We start from the raw sequence: 15,271 nt of genomic DNA on the forward strand, positions 1-15,271 counted from the left end.
GCCCGGCTAGTTTTTTGTATTTTTTAGTAGAGACGGGGTTTCACCATATTAGCCAGGATGGTCTCGATCTCCTGACCTCATGATCCGCCCGTCTCGGCCTCCCAAAGTGCTGGGATTACAGGCTTGAGCCACCGCGCCCGGCCGATGCTTTCTTATTCCTTCTTGCTAACTTAGACTCTTGGCTCCAAATCAAAATGAAGAAAGTATATTTTATGATTTGTCATTCCTAAAGGCAAACAAAGTTTAGTCCCAGACTTCTGGGCTGGGAAGAAAAAAAAGTTGTGCTCCCCTACTTGCCCCTGTACCTGCTGCTGTAGGTACAATCAGGTTTCAATGAAGGGCAAGGTCTGCTCTATACAAGCCAGTATCAAAGGGATGTATTTTAGGGGAGGGGAAAGAGGCTTTGGTGCAGCATGTGACGGGGGGGTAAGGGTAGACGAATAGGGCTTAGGGATAATTTATACACCTGAGTTTCAAAAAGACTCCCGTTTTCCCTGTCAGCCCCACCGCTAGCCTCTCTGGTCGCCCATCAAGTGACAGCTGCACTGAGAACAGTGGAAGAAGGTATAAATGCTAGGGTCGAGGTGGGGGTGGAGCCAGCATTGGCTATCACCAAAGAAAAGATCTAACTATGGCATGTGCCTGCCACCAAGGAGGTTTTCATATCTTAACTTGGAAAACACAGAGAACTTTTACTGAACATGTTCATCAAAATTCTGCCAAAGCTTTTGGGATGTCAGGGTTCCTCAGACATTTAAAGGCACATGCTTCTACTTCTCAAGAGACATGAAAGCACTAAATTAACAGCACCTAAACTGCTGGTTCTACGAAAATCTTTAATCCTAGAGATAAATAGCATAACGTGTTGTAGTCCAATATTAAGTGTGCATATGAGACAAAACAGGGATCAACCCCCCTACACTTAGGGATCTGCCACCCCACCCCCACCCCCAAACGTGGAAATAAAGGAAAGCCTTGAGTTCCTTTAAGGGAAATTCCAGGCCCCTAGCTAGCTCTGAGAAGTAAATGAGCAACTTGATAAGCAAGAAGGTAACAGTAGCTTAAAAGACAGCCAAGGAAGTTAGAGTCACAAGATGTTTGGTTCTCTATATAAAGTAAAAATAACATTTTAACATACGTCCCTGTGTTGTTTTTTAGAAACTCAGACCCCCACCAAATGGGTCCACTGGCATGTAGACCTCAGATAAGGGGAGATTAAGGACTGAACTCTGACTGCATTCATTGTTCTCAAGTTCTTCCTGAGAGGCCTAGAAGAAGTCACGTCCACGAGCCAGACCTAACACATCTTCCTACAGACCCCAAGTTTTTTAAACAAAGCTGCTCTACCTTAACCAAATCAGAAAATCTTTGAATCTGCTTATGACCTGTAAGGCCCCGCTTCAAAATATCCTGCCTTTTTAGTCCAAACCAATATATAACCTCCATGTATTGATTTACAATTTTGCCTGTAACTTCTGCTTTCCTAAAATTTACTCCTGCCTTTAAAAACCCTTGCTTGCAAGCCATCAGAGAGGTCAGGTCTTACGCAAGAGCTGCCTGATTCTACTTGCTTGGCGACCTGCAAATAAATGCTCTCCTTTCTCCTGATATTACAAACCATGGTGTGAATGTTTCACCTGACTGCATCAGGCAAGCAGACCCCAGTTCACTTCGGTAACACATATCTGAGAGAGAAAAATCAGAAAATACACACGCAAATATTAGCTTACTGAAATCGGAAAGAAGTGAAATGTTAAAATGAGTTAATTACCATAACTGGCAAAAACATTGTCCTCATCTCCTTCTACGTAAAAGCCACCAAAAGAACAATATAAACTTCTGAATCATGGCAAAAACGTGTTCCAGTCTGTCTTCTATGTCCTTTGTTCAGCGTCTGACCTGTATGGAATTTGTTATGTGGGTGGTGAGATCTACGCTCATTCTTCTATAAACTGCTATCCAGCAGGCAGAGGAAACATGGGTTATGTCGCACACAGTGGAAAAATGACCAGCACCATCTGGAAATGAACTAGTGTTAAACAGAGGCCATCACCTACTTTCAAACATATGTGTTCCTTTAAAGGTTTATGTAAAAATTGCCTTGGAAAAAGTACAATTACTTCAGTGGGAGGCTCTATGCCGAGAACTAAAAAATATTATAAATTCTCTAATTGTGGTATAATTGTTTATAGTTTGCTTTTTATCCCAACATTAGTTTGCAATGTATATGTGTTTTTAAAGATTAAACATTAAGTATGAGAAATTTAAAAAAAAAATTTTTTTTGAGGCAGGGTGTTGTTCGGTCACCCAAGCTAGCGTGCAACAGCACGATCACAACACATTGCAGCCTCAAGCTCCCTGGCTCAAGCAGTTCTCCCACCTCAGCCTCCCAGGTGGCTGGAAATACAGGCATGCACCACCATGCCCAGCTAATTTTTTAATTTTTTTCTGGAGAGAGGGTCTCACTGTGTTGCCCGGGCTGGTCTTGAACTCCTGGGCTCAAGTGATTTTCCTGCCTCAGTCTCCCAAAGTGCTGGGATTACAGGAATGAGCCACTGTGCCTGGCCAAAATCATTTCTTAAGAGCAGGTTTTTGTTTTGTTTGTTTGTTTGTTTGTTTGAGATGGAGTCTCACTCTTCCCCCAGGCTGGAGTGCAGTGGCGCGATCTCGGCTCACTGCAAGCTCCGCCTCCCAGGTTCACGCCATTCTCCTGCCTCAGCTTCCCGAGTAGCTGGGACTACTGGCGCACGCCGCCACGCCTGGCTAACTTTTTGTATTTTCAGTAGAGACGGGGTTTCACCACGTTATCCAGGATGGTCTCAATCTCCTGACCTCGTGATCTGCCTGCCTCGGCCTCCCAAAATGCTGGAATTACAGGAGTGAGTCACCGTGCCCAGCCCAAGAGCAGGTTTTTAAACTTTAAATCCTAGTTTTCTAACTAGAAGTGACACTTTAAAGACAAAAGAAATCAGTGTCAATTGTGATGTTGTAAATGATTGAGTAGGAAATTGTAAAGATGACTGTAATTTTATCATAATGCTTTTCTTAAAAACTTTGTCAAGAGAAAACACTACTTATTTCTAAACAATGAAGTCTACAGCAAGCTGAACCTCCACCAACAGCCCTAGACACTGGCAAAAGCTTCCTGTTTTTGGATCACAGGAAGGTATTTTTGATGCTGAAACATCCCCAGCTTCTAAGTATCTCTATGTTATATCTACTACTACACCTCACTCATCAGAGATATTAAATGTAACAATTCCATTATTTTATATATGCTCTTGTCCTTTTGGGTTTCTTTTTTCTTTTAATTTTAGGTTTGGGGGTACATGTGAAGTCTTGTTAAATAGATAAACACAAGTCACGGGGGATTGTTGTACATATTATCACATCACTCAGGTATTAAGCTCAGTACACAATACTTACCTTTTCTGCTCCTCTCCCTCCTCCTACCCTTCCCACCTTAAGTGGACCCCAGTGTCTGTTGCTTCTTTCTTTGTGTTCATAAGTTCTTATCATTTAGCTCCCACTTATAAATAAATGAGAACATGCAGTATTTGGTTTTCCGCTCCTGTGCTAGTTTGCTAAGGATAATAGCCTCCAGCTCTATCCATGTTCCCACAGAAGGCATGATCTCATTCTTTTTTATAGCTACAGAATATTCCAAGGTGTAAACATATCACTTTTTCTTTACCCAGTGTGTCACTGTTGGGCATTTAGGTTGATTCCATTGATTCCATATATTTGCTATTGTGAACAGTGCTGCAATGAACATTCGCATGCATATGTCTTTATGGCAGAATGCTTTACATTCTTCTGGGTATATACCCAGTAATGGGAATGCTGGGTCGAATGGTAGTTCTGCTTTTAGCTCTTGAGGAATCGCTACACTGCTTTCCACAGTGGTTGAACTCATTTACACTCCCACCAACAGTGTATAAGGGTTCCCATTTTTCTGCAACCTCGCCAGCACCTGTTATTTTTTGACTTTTTAATAATGGCCATTCTGACTGGTGTGAAATAGTATCTCATTGTGGTTTTTATTTTTTACTGTAACCCACAGAAAGAAATATATTTAATAGAGTCCCCAATACACACTGAAACAAAAGTCTCCTAAAACAATACTTACTTTTACTTTCTATGATGTACTCTGATTTTTAAAGTTCTAGTCTATTCTCTTCAAGACTTACTAAATTGATTTCGAGATCCATTAATGTGTTGTAACTTGTACTTTGAAAAACATTGGTTTAGGAACATTATTGTAAGAAAGAACAACAGGCTGTAGAAAGCTGAATGCATAAAAGACGAGGACTGACTGTACTTTTAAAAGACACAAAAAGCGTGGTGGTGCATACCTGTAATCCCAGCACTTTGGGAGGCCGAGGCGGGTGGATCACCTGAGATCAGGAGTTCAAGACTAGCCTGACTAACACGGTGAAACCCCGTCTCTACTAAATACAAAAAATTAGCCAGGCGTGATGGCAGAGGTTGCAGTGAGCCAAGATTGCACCATTGCACTCCAGCCTGGGCAACAAGAGTGAAACTCTGTCTCAAAAAAAAACAAAGTCCAGTTGTGGTGGCTCATACCTGTAATCCCAACACTTTGGGAGATCAAGGCAGGCGGATCACGAGGTCAGGAGACAGAGACCATCCTGGCTAACATGGTGAAACTCCATCTCTACTAAAAATACAAAAAATTAGGGCATGATGACGGGCGCCTGTAGTCCCAGCTACTTGAGAGGCTGAGGCAGGAGAATGGCGTGAACCCAGGAAGGGGAGCTTGCAGTGAGCTGAGATTACGCCACTGCACTCCAGCCTGGGCGACAGAGTGAGACTCCGTCTCAAAAAAAAAAAAAAAAATAGTAATCATGGCAGCAAAGCTTAAAAATGCTATGATGTTGGATATGTTATCAGAAGCAGACACCAAGACAGCACTAGACATGAGATTTATTGGAGAAAACGATGGTGACAGAAAATGAGAGAACTGGAGAAGGCAAGGAGCGCCGTCACACCTCAATGCATGTCTGACCCTGTGAGAGGAAAGGCAGGAGGGTCTGGGTAGGAAGGAACTCAGACAGTGGCAAAGCTCTAGGAAAGTTTTGACCAGGCCAAAGAGGAGTCCTCAAGCTGAAGCTGTCAGTCAGAGGAGTCCCGCAACTGTGAGGAATGGGCCTGCTGCACTCAGACACTGGCAGGAGGCAGTCTACGGGAATGGTGCAATGGGCTGAATGTTTGTGTTCTCCCAAAATTCATATGTTGAAATCCTAACTCCCAGTGTGATGTTATCAGGATGTGAGGCCTTTGGAAATAATTAAGTCATGAACATAGAGCCCTTATATATGAATTAGTGTTCTAGAAAAGAGACCCCAGAAAGCTCTGTCACCTTCTTTCTGCCATGTTGAGGATACAATGAGAAGCTGGCGGTCTGCAACCTAGAAGAGGGCCCTCACCAGAGCCTGACCATGCTGGTATACTGATCTTAGACCTGCAGCCTATAGAACTGCGAGAAATATATTTCTGTTGTTTATAAGCCACCCTGTCTATGGTTCTTGGCTATAGCAACCCAAACAGGCTAAAACATGTGGCCTCAGTGCAGACCTGGTGATGGATTCAGGTGCAACAGCTGGGGCCACTGCTCAGTTACACTCCCTGAGTGCCACATTTTCATGGTCCCATGCTGGAAAGCAGAACCAAACTTGTCAACTCCATAAAAGAACTGCAGCAGCAAAAACTTGAAAGCTGCAGAACGGAAGTAGTAGAATAAAGAATGGGTGTTGTCAGGGGTACACATTAAGAGTGTATTCCCAAGTCATGAAAAATCACACACACATGGTGAATCGAATCACACAGATGGTGGGCCTTGGAAGTGGATCGAGGACATCTACTACTATAGAAACAGGGGTGTGAAAGAAGAGAAATGGCCAACAATGCCAAGAAACAACCAAAAAACAAAGAAAGTGAGCCTGAACTGAAAGTATATCGATGCAAACATCAATAAATATCAAGTTCCAGCTGAGAGAAACTTCATATGTATATCTGTTTTTTAACTTTATAAACTAACATAGCTCCTTATGAATAGCCAAGAAGAAATTAGAGATATATGCCTGTGCCCCTCAGACCCTGGGTAACTTGGAAAAAAATCTACCCAACTAAAGAATGAATTAGGACCGAGTGCCGTGGCTCATGCCTGTAATCCCAGCACTTTGGGAGGCTGAGGTGGGCGGATCACCTGAGGTCAGGAGTTTGAGACCAGCCTGACCAATATGATGAAACCCCATCTCTACTAAAAATACAAAAATTAGCCAGGCTTGGTGGTGTGTGCCTGTAATCTCAGCTACTCAGGAGGCTGTCAGGAGAATTGCTTGAACCCAGGAAGCAGAGGTTGCAGCGAGCAGAGATCGTGCCACTGTACTTCAGCCTGGGCGACGGAGCAAGACTCCATCTCAAAAAAAAAGACTGAATTAGCCAAATACAGTCTCTGTCCTGCCTTTTCTTTTCGTAGGTAGGCAGAAAAGACTGGAACATCCAGAAAAAGTGAAAAAAGAAAAAAAAATTGCAACCACATCTCATATTTGTAAAGTTCATTATATGGGAGGGTAGAAATTGATGCTCAAATGAAAGACATTAAAACACGGATTAAGCAAAACTTTTAGTAAGAGTTGGGTAATAAGAAAAAATAAACTGGAAAAACAGGGTAAGAACAGCAAAATATAAACACAGAATTTCATGAAGTATTTTCAATTACCAAGACTAACCCAAAAAAGGGACCTCAAGTTATGTTTTTCCATTTATCTTTTGTCATAGCAACATGTGTTCTTGAATAAGACTCTTAAAATTTACACATGATCTATCACATTTAAATGTGCATACTATTTGACTCAGGAATTCTAGTTTAAGGAATTTATCTTTAGGACAAACTAGCAACTTATCTCAAATAGGCAAAATGGCCAGATAGAACATTTCCAAAGATAAGAGGAATGACTCTTGTTATCAGACGTTAAGTCACACCCTTTCCTGCCTGGCTCCCGCCCATGCTCCTCAGTCAAGTGTCCCTGAGGGACACCCCTCACTCTCCTGCTACGGGTGCCCATTATCTGTCTATGCCGCTATTGTACTGATCAGCAATCTCTGCTTTCCTTACTTGATGACTCCTCCATTAGACTGTACACACTCCTTGAAGACTGTATGTTCTTTGCACCCTAGCACCTGGCACCATAACTACCACATAACAGGCACTCAACGTGAGTTGAATAAATTAAAGAAAAATATCAACCATATAGTCCTGTACTTATAACAGAAAAACTGATCAATAAAACTCAATAGGAATTCCCCAAATTGGGTTAAAATATTAGAAAAAAATTCAACACCTAATAAATAAGAAATGTTACAGAGTGTGGAGACTAAAATCACTAAGTATTGGAAAGTTGGATATTAGTAAAGACAAAATATCTTAAGATTCATAACTCTTCTTATATGTTGTAACAAATCTCAAATAGATCAAAGATCAGCATTTTTTTAAAACCTTATTGTTTAAAACTAGGAAAGAAAGGTAAATAGTTAAACTAGGAATGGCAAGAACTTGCATGACTCTCGAGTAGCATCAGAAACAAGGTAGACGTATTCAAATAAATAAAAATGTGAAACATTTTCCTAATATGTAAAAACACAAATACCAAAAAGAAAGCAACAAACTAGAAATACAAATGACCAATCCTTGCTATGGGATACATATTTTAAAATTATACAAATTTTCGGCTGAGCACAGCAGCTCATGCCTGTAATCCCTGTACTTTCGGAGGCCAAGGCAGGCAGATCACTTGAGCCCAGAAGTTTGAAACCAGACTTGGCGACATGGAGAAACCCTATCTCTACTAAAAACAGAAAAATTAGCTGGGCATGGTGGTGCACATCTGTAGCCCCAGCTACTCAGGAGGCTGAGGTGAGAGGATCACCTGAGCCCAGAATGCAGAGGTTGCAGTGAGCTGAGATCACACCTTGTCACTACACTCTAGCCTGGGCCACAGAGCAAGACCTGTCTCAAAAAAAAAAAAAAAATTATACAAATTCCCAGTTTCCATTTAATAGATGGTTAAAACTAAATGAACAGGCAGGCAGCAAATTATTTTACACAGAAAGACCACAGCCTCCACCATCATAAAAGATACTCAGTCAAGGCCGGGCTCAGTGGCTCACGCCTGCAATCCCAGCACTTTGGGAGGCCGAGGTGGGAGGATCACCTGAGGTCAGGAGATCGAGATCAGCCTGACCAACATGGTGAAACTCTATCTCTACTAAAAATACAAAAATTAGCCGGGCGTGGTAGCAGCACCTGTAATCCCAGCTACTCAGGAGGCTGAGGCAGGAGAATTACTACCCAGGAGGCAGAGGTTGCAGTGAGCCAAGATCGTGCCATTACACTACAGACTAGGGGGACAAGAGTGAGACTTCGTCAAAAATAAAAAAAAGATACTCAGTCAAATAAAACATCTTTAAGCTTTTTATACACCTTTAAACTATCAAAAATATTAAAGTAATAAAATCCAATGCAACCAGATATACGTACTTCTGATGGTAATACAAAATGTCTTAACCTTCTTAGAGAACAATCTAGCAGTATGTATCAAGAGCTACAAAACTGTTTGTGGCCTTCTAGGTGAATATACTGTGGAAAATAAGCCACAAGGAAATAGTCCAAATGAACAAAGCAGTTTGTATAAAGCTATTCAATGCAGAAATATTATAACACACAAAAACTAAAATTATGCAGATGTACACAAAAAGAATGGTTAAGCAAATATGTATGTTACATAACAGAATCCTATTCAAAGTGGTAAGTGAAATCATATAATCAGAATAATAAGAGAAAGTACCCCAGAAATACAGAATACAAAAATGTATATACCAACAACTGTGTAAGTATGCTCATTAACAAAGCTGGTCTTTGAAAATGTGGAGAATGTAGAAAGAGACACATCATATACTAGGTTCTTTTCCTATGGAGGGGAAAATTATTTTCCTATAGGGGAAAAAAGCTGTTCTGGCTGACATGGTGTAGATCTGGGGCCTGTTGTGAAACTCAGAGAAGGAGATTCTGAGTTAAGGGTTGATGCTTTCGACCTTGTGATCCCAAACCTGTGATGAGACTCCTCTTTAAGTTTTAATTACAGTGGTGTAAAAATAGTCATCCTAAGGTAAAAACGATCTTCCCACAAAGAACCATCTTAGAATCCACACCTCAGCAGCTCCTACTCACAATTGTTGCTGCTGCAAAATAAGCAGTGAAAGGGTAGGGAGACACCTAATCCCTCTGCACTACCAGCCCCACAAGGCCTCCTGCTCAAGGGAGCCAAGTCTGGCAGCAAGAGCCCTTCATGGTTGAGAGCAAGATTTCACTGAGAGACCATGTCATTCAATCTCAAGCAGTGGAAAGTTTTAAAAATATCAGCTGAGATTCTGAGATTTCTTCCACATGCACTTCGCTCTCTTAAAGGAGACATTACAAGGGTTTGGGACAGATTCTCACCTGAGCCCAATTACTCTGGACAACAGAAAAAGGAACATTTTCTCAAGTTAACCAAAGCCAAATGGAAGCATCTTAAGGGTGTGGGTCTATGATGGAGTGATGATCTAATGAAGTGCAAATGTGTGCTTACTTTCCACAGCACATGTGATGCTTATCCGGCATTGCCAAGCCCAGCACAAGGATACAGTACTTCTGCGCCAAGTACCTCTGGGCTGCTTCTAATTCACTTAAAACCAATTCCATTTCTTTTTTCTCTACAAGGCCTCTGATGGGGGGGACAAAAAAAAAGAGAATTTGGGTTAATTTTCATAAATGCCTATATTAACTAGCAAAAAGTCAGAATTATAAACTTTTTTTTTCTTTTAAGACAGGGTCTTGCTCTGCTACCTAGGCTGGAGTGCAGTGGTGCAATCATAATTCACTGCAGCCTCAACCTCCAGGGCTCAAGCAATCCTCCTGCCTCAGCCTGCTAAGTAGCTGGGACTATAGGCACACGCCACCATGCCTATCTAATCTTTTTTTATTTTGTGTAGAGGCAGGGTCTCACTATGTTGTCCAGGTTGATCTTGAACTCCTGGACTCAAGTGATCCTCCCCTTGGCCTCCCAAAGTGTTGGGATGGCAGCGTGAGCCAGTGTGCCCAGCCATAAACTATTTTGAAAGAAATACAACAGACTTCACTTACCAATGAGTTTATTTTATTTATTTATTTATTTATTTATTTATTTATATTATTATTATACTTTAAGTTCTAGGGTACATGTGCATAACGTGCAGGTTTGTTACATATGTATACTTGTGCCATGTTGGTGTGCTGCACCCATCAACTCGTCAGCACCCATCAACTCGTCATTTACATCAGGTATAACTCCCAATGCAATCCCTCCCCCCTCCCCCCAAGTTTATTTTATTTAAGCAGTGATATAGGAAAATCCTTAAAGTCCCTTCATATTTAATCAATGGAATCAGCATCTCAAGTTTACGGTGTATTTTTGCTTTTTTTTTTTTTTTGAGACAGAGTCTCGCTGTGTCACCCAAGCTGGAGTGCAGTGGCATGCTCTTGGCTCACTGCAACCTCCACCTCCCGGTTCAGAGAATTATCCTGCCTCAGCCTCCGGAGTAACTGGGATTACAGGTGCCTGCCACCATGCCCGGCTAATTTTTGTATTTTTAGTAGAGACGGGGTTTCGTCATGTTGGCCAGGCTGGTCTCAAACTCCTGATCTCAAGTGATCCACCCACCTTGGCCTCCCAAAGTGCTGGGATTACAGACATGAACCACCACGCCCGGCCTATTTTTGCTTTTTTATTAGATTATACTTCATGTTATGTAGCCTCAATTTTATATGCAGGTAGTCCTAATTTATACAGAACAGCTCAACTAACAAATTATCTATACTGGTTGCTGAGGCAGTTAGCAGCCTACTTTCCTGCTATTTTCCTAAAACAACCGTGGAGGCTATGTACCTCAGCTTCCCCTGTGTTCTCTATGTCACTACTGAGCTTGGGGGCTCAGCATGTGAACAAGGACCAACTCTCAGTTCTGAGTGTAGTTGTGTTTACTAAGGAGGCATCTGTGGACTACTACTCTGGGAGCTGTGGCATCAATTACAATAACACTGCTTCCCTGTGAAACCAGCCGCAGTTCCAATTGAATTGCAAATGAACTTTCTCAAAGACAAACTGTTCTTAGGTTACAGCATGTCTGAAGCCAAAATTTAAGTTTCTGCTGTACAATACAGTAGGAAACAATATTGCTGATGATACATTCCAACGTTATCGAAAAGTGAGTTGTACTCTTATTGAAAAGTGAGGTGTCACTAGACACCAAATGATATTTACTCTAAACAGGGACAAATGACTGCCCCTTCTGATATAACCATTAGACTGACTCCATGAAGATATGCCATGAGGGGAAGGGGGTGTATTTAAGGATGATATAAACATTTCAAAGCAGAAAATGTTATCACATGTGATGAAAAGGCTTATGAGTCATTGGAATAAAATGGATTTCTGGAATAAAGTGAGCTCCAATGTTAAGTGCCCAAATGCCATATAACCCAAACACACCCCTCCAGATGCACCCCAGTGGCCACACCCCTGTGCCTGTTTCCTTCAGCAGCCCCACCCTCACTGGTCACCCTGCTCTGCCAGAGCTGCCAGTAGCTAATATTCTTCTTTTGCTGTAGAAAACAACTAAATCAAACTACAACCACCAAGGAATGCCTTGAAGCTTTTAGGCCAATGATTCTCAAGTTTTGTTTTGTTTTTTTTTTTTGAGACTGTATGTGAAGGAAGTATTCATGACATGATTTAACTGAAAGATGCTTCAGCCACCCACTGCAGCCCCATTTTTCAGCTTGTCTGTTGTTTGCCTATATATATATATATATATATATATATTTTTTTTTTTTTTTTGAGATGGAGTCTCGCTCTGTCGCCCAGGCTGGAGTGCAGTGGCGCAATCTCGGCTCACTGCAAGCTCCGCCTCCCGGGTTTATGCCATTCTCCTGCCTCAGCCTCCCGAGTAGCTGGGACTACAGGCGCCCGCCACCTTGCCCAGCTAGTTTTTTGTATTTTTTTAGTAGAGACGGGGTTTCACCGTGTTCGCCAGGATGGTCTCGATCTCCTGACCTCGTGATCCGCCCGTCTCGGCCTCCCAAAGTGCTGGGATTACAGGCTTGAGCCACCGCGCCCGGCCGCTTCTCAAGTTTTAATAAACCTATGAATTATGAAAGAATCACTGGGGATACTTGCTAAAAGTACAAATTCCCAGTGCAATCCTCTCTCCAAGATTCTGGCTCAGGAGTCTGGGTCTAGCCCAGGAAATTTAAAACAATCTTCCCAAATGATTCCAAGGCAAGTGGTCCCTAGACCACATATGCAAATATACATAAAGGACTGATGTGTTGAAATGGAAAAAAAGGAAAAAGCTATGAAAAAAAAATACTCAAGAGAAGCTAACCTATATACAAAACTCCAGGCAGAGGTGGCCTGCTTGCACCACATTTCTGTGTCTGGAAACCATTCCCCCATACTGTTTTCATCTAATTTTGTAAAACTGCCTTAAATACAAACCCAGTTAGTGGTTCATTTTTAAAGCACATTCTTTAAAAATGCAAACAATAATGCTGACAAAATTTTGCTGAAATGGATGTGCTTATGCATTGCTTGTAAAAGAAAATTGGCATAATCCTTTGGGAAAAAAACTGAAAATAATTTCAAGAGCCATAGAAATTATTATAAATTTTGATCCAATATCATCTCTCATGGAAATTTATTCTTTTAAAAAAATCATCCAAAATTAGGAGGAAATTTTTATGCATGAGGACATTCAATGCAATCATTATTTATATATCAGAAAAACTAGAAATTGCCAAAATATATAAAATAGAAGGTGATATGGTTTGACTATGTCCCCACCCAAATCTCATCTTAAATTGTAGCTCCCATAATTCCCATGTGTCATGGGAGGGACCCAGTGGGAGGTAACTGAACATGGTGGCAGGTCTTTCCCGTGCTGTTCTCATGATAGTGAATAAGTCTCATGAGATCCGATGGTTTCATAAGGGGCGTTCCCCTGCGCACGCTCTCTTGCCCGCCACTATGTAAGACGTGCCGTTGCTCCTCATTTGCCTTCCACCATTATTGTGAGGCCTCCCCAGCCATGTGGAACTGTGAATCCATTAAACCTCTTTCCTTTATAAATTACCCAGTTGGGTATGTCTTTATAAATTACCCAGTTGGGTATGTCTTTCCTTTATAAATTACCCAGTTGGGTATGTATTTATTAGTCATTACCCAGTTGGGTAATTTCCTTTATAAATTACCCAGTTGGGTATGTCACCATGAGAACAGACTAATACAGAAGGATAAAGGGAGCAGCAATACAGTCAGATATTGTTTAAGGACTTGATGCTTATTAACCTAACTTATGAGTGAGTCTCCCATGAGATGTAGTCCAGGCATCAAAATCTTTACCCTTAACCACTACAATATACTGCCTCTTAGTAGGTAAGTCAATGCACACACATTGGCTTGATGGAAAACTATGCTACCATTAAAAATTATAATTATGAAGATTATAATAACTTGAAAGTACATATGATATTATGTTTAAAAGTACATACAGGCTGGGCACAGTGGCTCAGGCCTATAATCCCAGCACTTTGGGAGGCTGACGTGGGTGGATGACCTGAGGTCAGGAGTTCAAGGTCAGCCTGGCCAACATGGTGAAACCCTATCCCTACCAAAAATATAAAAAATTAGCCAGCCATGGTGGCACATGCCTGTAGTGTCAGCTACTCAGGAGGCTGAGGCAGGAGAACCACTTGAATCCAGGAGGTGGAGGTTGCAGTGAGCCGAGATTGTGCCACTGCCCTCCAGCTTGGTTGATTGAGCAATACTCTGCCTCAAACAAACAGACGGTACACACATAATTGTTCAGAAGCTAAAAATTCTAATTATGGACAGATAAACTCTGGAAAACAGTGCAGTTGACTGGTGGGAAGTGCTGGGCATGTTGTGCAGTGGTTCAGGCACAAGCCTTAGAGTTAAACAGACCTGGGTTCTAACATCAGTTCCACCTAGGAACTATAATGTAATCTCCTAGGTATAGTACGTAATCCCCAACAAACTATTTAACCTCTGTGAGCCTTAATTTCTTCACCTGTAAAACAGGGATAAGACTTCTTCTTCTGGAAGTAGGGCTTTTAATCACCTGACATCATCTAAGTATATCTTTGCCATCCATCTTCACCCTTTTCTGCTTTCCTCTCATGGCTGTAGGCTTTCTTCCCAAGTGCCATGCACTGGGTTAAGAAACACCATCTCATCTACTTCTGTATAATAACTCTGTGAATTAAATGCTATTACTATCCCTATGCTCTATCTTGGTATTTGAAATCAATTTTTTTCTTCTGTGCGGATACCTCAATGCAATCAACATTTAATTCTATTATAGTAAGTAAACCAACCACAGGAAGCCTGAAAATAAAGAGTTGTAATTTTTATTTTTAGAATCACACCATAAAATCCATACTTTTTTTTTTTTTTTTTTTTTTTTTAAGGCAGAGTCTCGCTCTGTCCACCAGGCTGGAGTGCAATGGTGACATCTCGGCTCACTGTAACCTCTGCCTCCCGGGTTCAAGCGATTCTCCTGCCTCAGCCTCCTGAGGAGCTGGGATTACAGGCGTGTGCCACCATGTCCAGCTAATTTTTGCATTTTTAGTAGAGATGGGGTTTCACCATGTTGGTCAGACTGGTCTCGAACTCCTGACCTTGTGATCCACCCACCTCAGCCTCCCAAAGTGTTGGGATTACAGGCGTGAGCCACCGCGCCTGGCCAAAATTCATACTTTTAAGGCTTTGATTGGTTTGTTTTTGTCAATCTGAGTAACTGATTCCTTCTATGGAACAGTCTACCTTATACCACTGTGTTCTAGTATGTTTGTTTGCATCTTTAACTAGAAAACCTGTCTTATTATCTATTCTTATCAATTAAGAAAGTAGGCCAGGCATGGTGGCTCACACCTGTAATCCTAGCACTTTGGGAGGCTAGGGTAGGCGATCACCTGATGTCACGAGTTCGAGACCAGACTGGCCAACATGGTGAAACCCCATGTCTATTAAAAATACAAAAATTAGCTGGGCGTGGTGGTGGGCACCTGTAATCCCAGCTACTCAGGAGGCTGAGTTGGGAAAATCACTTGAACTTGGGAGGTGGAGGTTGCAGTGAGCCGAGATTGCAC

The 15,271-nt window shown here is 41.7% G+C and overlaps 1 protein-coding gene across 1 annotated transcript in view; it reads right to left on the reverse strand.

Annotated features, from left to right (window-relative positions):
* PPP1R36 (protein phosphatase 1 regulatory subunit 36) overlaps positions 1 to 15,271 on the reverse strand; it is a 44,756-nt gene that overhangs the window by 7,484 nt on the left and 22,001 nt on the right. Inside the window, exon 8 of the mRNA XM_023232288.2 lies at positions 9,654 to 9,788. Coding sequence (XP_023088056.1) covers positions 9,654 to 9,788 — 135 coding nt within the window. The remainder of the gene's footprint in view (positions 1 to 9,653; positions 9,789 to 15,271) is intronic.

Source organism: Piliocolobus tephrosceles, chromosome 6, assembly GCF_002776525.5.
Source record: "Piliocolobus tephrosceles isolate RC106 chromosome 6, ASM277652v3, whole genome shotgun sequence".
Lineage (NCBI taxonomy): Eukaryota > Metazoa > Chordata > Mammalia > Primates > Cercopithecidae > Piliocolobus > Piliocolobus tephrosceles.